The sequence below is a fragment of the Citrus sinensis genome, chromosome 6 (genome assembly GCF_022201045.2).
Source record: "Citrus sinensis cultivar Valencia sweet orange chromosome 6, DVS_A1.0, whole genome shotgun sequence".
Lineage (NCBI taxonomy): Eukaryota > Viridiplantae > Streptophyta > Magnoliopsida > Sapindales > Rutaceae > Citrus > Citrus sinensis.
This window is the reverse complement of record NC_068561.1, coordinates 5,687,013-5,695,704: the sequence shown is the minus strand read 5'-3', so window position 1 is coordinate 5,695,704 and position 8,692 is coordinate 5,687,013. Positions and strand designations below refer to the sequence as shown.

Genomic DNA, 8,692 nt, shown 5'->3' with positions numbered 1-8,692 from the left:
GTTGTGGTACGTTCTGATTAACAACGTTCTAAAAACGTTACTAAAGATAAAGCTTTAACAACGTGCTGAGTTTGCATGTTGTCATTTGGCCTATAAAATCTACCACTATCACAAAACTGTTGCGATTATATGTTTTGCAACATGCCATGAAGTGTGTTGTTAAAACTAAACTTTTGGCTACTTTTACCAACGTGTGATCTTCGAATGTTGTTAAATATCACATTTTACAACACACATAACACACACATTACCATATTCCTGTTGACTTTTCTCTTTTTTCTTGTAGTGAATGTTATATATGAAATAAGAATGTGAAACACAAAACATTAAAATGAAACATGTGAAAAAGGTAAATCTTTGTGGGACATTTAGAATATGAAACGGTTAACTCCATACCTGTAACAATGGATGTTATATCTGAAACAACAACATTAAACATGAAATTAAGGGGGAAAAAAAGTAAATATCGGAGGAGTATTTAGAATATGAAATATTGAACTTCGATGATGCAACTCAATCTATAACATGAAACATGACATTTATACATGAAACAAAGAGTAGAATATATGTAACACTTAATGTAGAATATACAACAATGAACATCAAATATGAGCACTGTTAAACATAAGATGCTAACACTAGAACTGTAAATGTTAGATATGAAACACGAAAGCCAACATGAAATAGGGAAAAAAGAAAATTTTTAGAGTATTTAGAATATATTACATAAGACATACGACGAAATACAAAATTCTTAAACTCAAACATAAAACAAAACATAGAAAATATGAAATAAACTTTTGTCTTTTCCTTACATATTTTATAATTTTCTTCTCTTAGTGTTCATACAAAAAATTTGTTTGTTTCATTTTTAATTTATTTATCTCTTTTTATTGTTATTACTATTTTTAAAAATTAATATGATCAATAATTTATTTATTTTAATTAAATTAACTTGATTGTATAAATTAACTATAGCAACCGGTTGCGAAAACAAGGTTGGTATAAGTCAAAATATTAGTCCAAACAATATGGGCTCCCAAAAGAACATCGTTAAAAAAAGAAGAAAAAAAAAAGAAAAAGGAAAAGGATAATTTTTTTTTTTGAATACTGATTAATCATTAGATTACTGCATTACACAAATATTTACAACAATTGCTATTGTAGCAGAGATATTACACTGATATTTACAATCAGATATACATAATTGGGACTTACATTATTACATTAAATTCTAAGAAGTACATGCCCAGACAAATAACCCCTCACAGGAGAGGGATGCCCATACTTCACTCGCATTTTGCGGGAGAAGAATTTTTAAATATAAAGAACATTTAGCCCCCACAATGCTTTTGTGGGGGCTAGAACCGCTTGTGAGGGCAGCAGCCCACCACTTCGACCAAGGCCGAAGTGGCAAAAAATTATTCAGCTTTAAAAAAGTTAATTTGGTTGCCCTTCTAAGTTCTATCATGCAGGTGCTTTCTATATCCGTATTGTAGAGTTAGTAAAATAAATCACCAGATCGTGTTTGTATTATGTCAGTTTCGTATAGCGTCAAATTTAAGTTGACTTGAAACATGATCTATTTAATAATCGTATCAAATTATTAAAATTCTAGCCGGACACGAAAAACAAATAAATTATTTAATAAAATTTATCAATATTATAAAATATATATATCTACTACAATATTATATATTTATACTATTGAAGTTTTAATTATATATATTAACAAGAGAATAATTTTATTCCTCTCCAATTCAATTGGGCAGCGCTTTCGAGTCCCAACCTCAAATCCCATCAATGTCTTAAACTCAACCCCATGGACCCAAAACCTTTCGAGTGCATAAGTTGCACGTGGAAAATTATTCTTTTTTAAAATAAAGTATCGTCTGCAAGATTGAATTTTTAAAATAAATAATAAGCAAATGTGTTATAATCTAAGGAAGCTAAATCTTCATTCGAAAATGATGAGATCCTCTATTCTCAAGCTCTTACAGCCTTGAGCATCAGTTTTGATTTGATAATAAACACTCGGATGCTCGAGTTAACATTAAATTTGTCTAAAATCTAATTTGTCCAGCCCGTTCTTTGATTTTGCCTTTATAGAGTGCCCCTCCTTTTTTCAGGGTTGAAAAACTTATTTTCCCTTTAATTATTTGGATATCAGTGATTTTATATCTTTTTAACAGGGTGGCGCAACAGGATTGGGTGGTAAATCCCGAAATCCATGCAGCTACGCTTACAGAACGAGAACACCAAAGTTTTTGGATGTTCATTGAATATGACATTTTATTTTTATTTTTAATTTTTTGTTTCCCTCTCTCTCTCTCTCTCTAAATTACCTCTAATCCCAGTAACCAACACTGAACAAAATTGACAAAATTTGGTCCTAATCTGTCTTTTATTCTTTCTGATCACTAAACAATATCATCATGACAGTACATTCATACAGAATTTTAAGACAACATAATCTTAATGATATGCGGAGCATAGCCGAATGAATGATCTCCAAAGAATCAACTAATTTTAAAGCAGCACCATAAGTGAATGATCTCCAAAGAATCAACAAATATTAAAGCAACTGCATTGCGACTGCTCAATGTAAACTGTTGCTCTCATTTAAATTGCCATAATCATCAATGGGTCACCTCTAAACAGAATACTTTAATTTTTACCTCCTTTTCTTTTTTGGGGGGCGGGTTGTCTCCATATATCCGAGCAGCTATAACGACTTGACCACTTACCTTGAAGTAGATACAAAGGAATTTAAATGTTGTCGTTGTCTGAGTTTCATGTATAAACCCTGCAAAAATAGCAATATATTAGGACCCACTCGTGTTTAGAAAGATAGAAGTTAAGCACCAGCTACAGCTTGTTAATTGAAAACTGAATTTATTCTATCTCGCATGTCCTTAAGAACAGCATGATGCGTATTATTGCGGAAACTACTGACATATGGTTTTTTTGATTCTGATTTAAATGACACTGAGATCATTGTCCAAAGCAAATTTGCTAAATTGTACATAACTATCCTTGTTCACATGATGTCATTGACAGAGCAACTAAATACGATAATGTTAGGGATCAAAACTCGTATTCTATTAGCATATCATCTCAATTCTTGAGTTAGAGAAATTCCAGGTCTTACATTCGTTGTGTGTATGGTTGCTCCAGTAGTCATGTTGATATTCTGATCAGGAACTAGTTCAAAGTTCATATTCTGCAAGAGTATTGCTAGAGCAACAATAGCCTCTAGCAGAGCAAACTGATCTCCAACACACTTCCGAGGCCCTCCGCTGAAAGGAATGAATCTGTACCAAATGTTTTGACAAATTAACAGTGTTAAACTGATTATAAGCTGAAAATGAAAAGAGTTGTTTCTACTTTCTATTATTTTTGTCAAAACAGAGCTCATATTTTCATGAATTGAGCATCACAACGAGGTTGATTAATCTGTTGAAAGTCAGAAGTACAATACCTAAAATCTGTATTTGTTTCATTGGGCATGGGGCCTTCCAAGTCAAACCTTTCTGGTAAAAACTCTTCTGCTCTCTCCCAGACCTTGTTTTATAACAGCAAAATAATAATCAAGATACGGAATACAACATAACTGGTTTAAGATAATGGAGAAAAAAAATATATTTCAAGCATGCTGAGCCCATTTCGTATACACGGACCATTTTATCATTTCAGTCTACATTATAATTATTGACCAATACACCTTTGACCACCATTTCAGTCCTTTTTTTTTTCTTTTTACCTACTTTTCACAAAATTCTCATGACGTCTCTCCAGAATCACAGTAGAAAGTAAGATAACTCAGGTTTAAGCAACAGTTTTGGGGGAGGGGGGGGGGGTGTTTGGGATTGAGGTGCTTTGGTGTTTAATCAACAGCCAATGTGAAATTTAATCAAAAAATGACAAGTATAAATGGGGTGAGTAGATCAGCTGCGAAGTAAAAGTGGGTGGTTTCTTGACATTTTCAAATTTAAGTCATACGTATAACCTAAATAAACATACTTTTGAGATGCAGTAAATAAAGAAGGCACATTCAACCAACAAACACAGAAGTTAAGATACCTGTGAGGAATGGTGGATATTGTAAACTGAAATCATTATATCTTGACCAGCATTAACCTTGTAATTTCCAGGGAGCACATCATCTACTTGAGCTCTTCTTATCAAGACCTACAAAAATTTTGAACAGGGATATTATATCGAGAAAAAGACTAACTTTACAAGATTATGGGTTTTCTTTCTTCTTCTTATTCTCTATTAGAGGTTTCCATTAAAATAAAAATCAATCAAGTGGAAAGGCAAGGACTGCCTACAGGAGGATGTGGGTAGAGACGCATTGACTCATTTATGCAACGTGTTAGGAATTTCAGATCTTTTATGTCTTCAAAGGATGCAGATCTTCCCTGCAATACTCTATCAATCTCTTCTTGTGCTTTCATCAATGAGTTACAATCCTGAAGAACATATTTAGAAACATTCTGAGCCATTGAGAATGCACATACAAAAGCAGACGTCAATTGTTAATTTGGAAATCTACTGTTTATTTAGTCTTCCAACAGATGGCCACAAGGGCACTAACTCACTAAGAATAAAAGCAGAATATAAATGCTAAATAAACCTTTCTGCTGAGATACACTAAAAAGACAGAAAGGATTTAGTTATCAATTTATAACTTAGACGAAGCACAGATACTACACTAATGAACATATGTTGGTAACTGATGCTACCATAAAACATAATCAACATAGACCACTATATCTGTAATGTATCTTACTTCCTAACAAACATAAGTTATCACGGTCTTTCACTAGATGTACATTGTAAACAAGCTACCTGCCAAAAACAAGCCAAATCTGGACCACAACAACAAATAAATCAAGGCATAGGTTCCATGAATTCTGCACCTACGCACATGTTATCACGACCTTCACTTCGTTCGCATTAAGTACAAGTTGTCGACAAGAAATAAGCCAAATTTGGATCTTAACTAGAAAAAGAAAGTGCATAACTTTTCCTCGGGAAAATTGACACTACCTCCTGATTTTACATATCTGGATAAATAAGGTGACCCAAGAGCCAAAATGTAAAAAAAATCCTTAGTGAGTGAGCAGCCATCAAGCCATTTAGCGCAGGATATTAAAAACTGAAATTAGACTTGGCCTCGGTAGAGAGTGGGATTCATATGGACATTAAAACATGTGGGGACAAAAAAATAGAAAATACCACATGGAGAAATAGACTCCACGCTTCTTAATTTAGTAACCTCCAAAAGTCTATTTCTGAGGGTAAACCTGATTAAACTCTCCATTTCCTGGCAAGAAGCAAATTGTTCAGGTATAAAATAATTGATAGAGGCTGTAAGCAAATGAGATGATGAAGTCACCGTGGACAAAGTGTAAAGAATATTGAGTAAAACAATGGCTTTTTCAATTCCAAGATCTATCTCAATCCACAACTTAAAGATGTTGTCTTTGAATTCCAATATTAAAGTCAAAATAAAAATCACAGGTTTATAGAAGAAAGGGAATGTAGAAAAAGAAAAACTTTCTGTAAATAGATACATGCATAGAGGATGGGTACCTTGCTTAGAAGATATAGTGTCCAGGTCAAAACTGAACCAGTGGTCTCATGGCCCGCAACTAACATAGATAAAAGGTCATCTCTTAATTGTACACTTGATACCTGATATTTACAAAAACATTCAGGTCAAAATTAAGAATCTCTGTAGGCGAAGTGTTATAAAAAAACTTTTCTAGTTACCATCTAGCAGTCAAAATGGTCATTTCAAACCACTTTAATATATCTGAGGAGAAACTTGACTTTTCTAACTATTTCTATTATCCGAGCCAACCAGACATTAGGAACATGGGTGCTGTGTGATGCTTTGCAAACTGATTAACCAGGCTGAAATAATCTAAAACACTATTACCCTCATTGATTTTTGTCCCAATTAAAATCTAATGCAGCCTTCAATGGGCAAATGCTAAAACAAATTGATCTTCTATTCTATTCTATTCTAACACCATATGAATGCATTCTAAATATTGAAATAGAAGCACATTGATCAGGCTAAAACATAATAGAGTTTAGTCAGTAGCACAGGAAAACCTCTTCTCTACTGGCAAGCAAAAAACGGAGGATACTTGGATCACTGTCATTCACATATTCCTCGTCATCAATTCTTTCACCTTCAGTTTCCACAATTTCTTTGCACTTTATAATAAGCTCTTCAACTGTTTTTCTAATCACTGTAACTGCTTTTTCAGCTTTTATTTGTCTAGGAACAATCTTACACAAAGCTTTAACCTGTAACAGAAAACATTAAAGGTTTAATAATCCAACTGGGTAGAACAAAGAGAAATCAAATCAAACAAAAGAACCTGCCTTCCAATATGGTAGAATATCAGTTGAACGAAGCTCAGCCTCTTTCAAAGCAGTATAAACTGCATCAATAACCGGGCTGTCAGCAGTAAGTGAATCAAAATTATAGTTGAATACCGAAAGACCAATAACATCAAGGGTCAACTGCGAAAACTTTTCTTCCATATTAACAGCAGTTCCATTTAGAGCGTCAGTTTGCAGCCTCTCTACCAATCTCTCAGCACATTTACAAAATACACGGTCAACTATCACAGATAAGTATTTCTTGTGAAGAGATGGAGCCACAGCCCTGCGCCTTCCCTGTCAAGAAACCATTTTTTTTAGTATTAATATGAATAGAAAAAATAGGATCATAATAATGGTAATATCAAACAGCTCATTATATCACTATCTTTTTATTATTAACCAGTCACATTTCAAAAGAACATGCTATGGAAAGTTAGGGTTACTGATATTGAAACCATTTTTTATATAATATGCAACAATTTTCAAAATGTAAATGTACATTTTGTAACACGTAGAATCCTCATTTTATATTCAAAAAGTAACATGTTCAAAAACTAATATGTAATTCTTTTGACCTTTTTTTTTCAACTAATTTTCTTTGTAAATTGCGGCCAACAATACATCATAAGCCACAAGAGAATCTAAAACCCAATCGCAAGTTAGGACAACGGCTAACAAGGTAAGAGCCGAAAAATAGCCTCAATCAGTAAAATCTAGAGGAAAATGTGGTACCTATTTGAGAAAAGCTAAGATGGAAGGTCCAAATCAAGAAACAAGCACACAAGAGACAACCAAAAAAGAAAAAAGAAAAATGCGATTGAGTGAAAAAAAGAAGAGTTACCATCCAAAGAGGGCCTTCAGCAATGGCAAAACCCGAGCCAAAGAGAAACTCGGAGACCTCCGATACAAGACCTTTAGCATACTTGGTGCCGTAGTTCCTTAGAACATGCTTAGCAATTGCCGGGTCACTAACCACAACGAAATTTCTAGGTCCAGCAGCCAGCCTGTAAATGGGTCCATACACGTTCATCCATTTAAACAAGGGAAGAAACAGAGCTCCACCAAGAAGATCAGTCACGTCGTCAAGCTTAGCACTCGCTACAGGTATATTCGACTCATCGCTTTGGGTTATGGTCAGAGACTTGGTCAACGAAGTGAGCCAATCTGGGCTGACCCATGAGCGTGCTTTGCTGCCCGACTCTTCTTTTGGGTTTCTGTTAATGCAGGATTTGATGGTGACAAAATTGGGTGTTTTGGTGGGTTTCTGGAGACGTACTGGCGGTGCGAGGACGGATAACGATGAGAAAGAATGTAATGATTGCATGCTTCCAATTTGAAACGACGTCGTCACTATGACTTACTGATTCAGTTAGCCTGCTGCTGTACTTGGCGCCATATATAGAGCTACGCCGGAGTGAGGAATGGATGGGGTTTGCTTACTTTGCCTTTCGCTAAACACCAACTAATCATTCCCAAGTTGCAACCCATAAACCAATCCCATAAATTGCAGTAAGAGCATCTCCGGTGCTTAACACTATTATGGTGTAACACCGACACAAAAAATACACCTTTTTCACATCATTACTATTTCATCTCCAACCCATTTACACCAAAAAAATATTCTTCTTTTTATTCTTTTAATTATCAAGAATTAATTCAATTAACACAATAAATATTATTATTAATATAGATAATTAAGTAATAAATAATATTATATCGATTAACAAAAAAATATAGAAAATTATTAAATTTGTATTTAATTAACTAAATTAGTACATTATGAAAATTATTTATTACTTAATTATCTATATTAATAGTAATATTTATTGTGTTAATTGAAGTACATTATGAAAATTAATGATCTCTCAGATTATTAAATAATTGTTCTAATTTATACTAGTAGTAGTAGCTTTTTTAATTTGTGTTAATTTAATTTTGTATTTTTAATTTTGTAATATGTAATCTAGTAATTAATGTTCTTGGTATTTTATTTTTATTATTAATTTTGTGTTGAATATTTTTATTTAAAATATTTGTTAATATTCAAAAATTAAAAAAATGAAATAAAAATAATAACAAAAATAATTATAATAACTTAAAATATTATATAAAATATGACATATATGTAAATAAGAAAAAGTAATAAGAATATTTGAAATTTTTTTTTCCTAACACTAAATGAATAGTGTTGAACCATATTTGGTGTAATACTATTCATAACACTATTTTGGTGTTGGTTTTGATGTTACATTGGAGAAGCATTTTACACTAAAAATAGTGTAAA

General features: G+C 32.9%; 1 protein-coding gene across 3 annotated transcripts; it reads right to left on the bottom strand.

Annotated features, from left to right (window-relative positions):
• Nucleotides 1–2,385: 2,385 nt before the first annotated feature.
• LOC102625870 (carotene epsilon-monooxygenase, chloroplastic) lies at nucleotides 2,386–7,966 on the bottom strand. Of its 3 annotated transcripts, XM_025092789.2 has the most exons (10): nucleotides 7,250–7,966; nucleotides 6,406–6,702; nucleotides 6,130–6,327; nucleotides 5,602–5,703; nucleotides 5,285–5,332; nucleotides 4,335–4,475; nucleotides 4,084–4,191; nucleotides 3,482–3,564; nucleotides 3,152–3,314; nucleotides 2,386–2,806 (listed from the first exon to the last, which is right to left on the bottom strand). In XM_025092789.2, the coding sequence occupies exons 1-10, from the start codon at nucleotides 7,730–7,732 to the stop codon at nucleotides 2,744–2,746; spliced, it is 1,686 nt and encodes a 561-aa protein (XP_024948557.1). In that variant the 5' UTR covers nucleotides 7,733–7,966; the 3' UTR covers nucleotides 2,386–2,743. The 3 variants fall into 3 exon arrangements, with proteins under 3 accessions (XP_024948557.1, XP_006491795.1, XP_006491796.1); XM_006491732.4 differs by lacking the exon at nucleotides 5,285–5,332 and having other exon boundaries at nucleotides 7,250–7,964; XM_006491733.4 differs by lacking the exons at nucleotides 4,335–4,475; nucleotides 5,285–5,332.
• Between the last annotated feature and the right edge of the window lie 726 nt (nucleotides 7,967–8,692).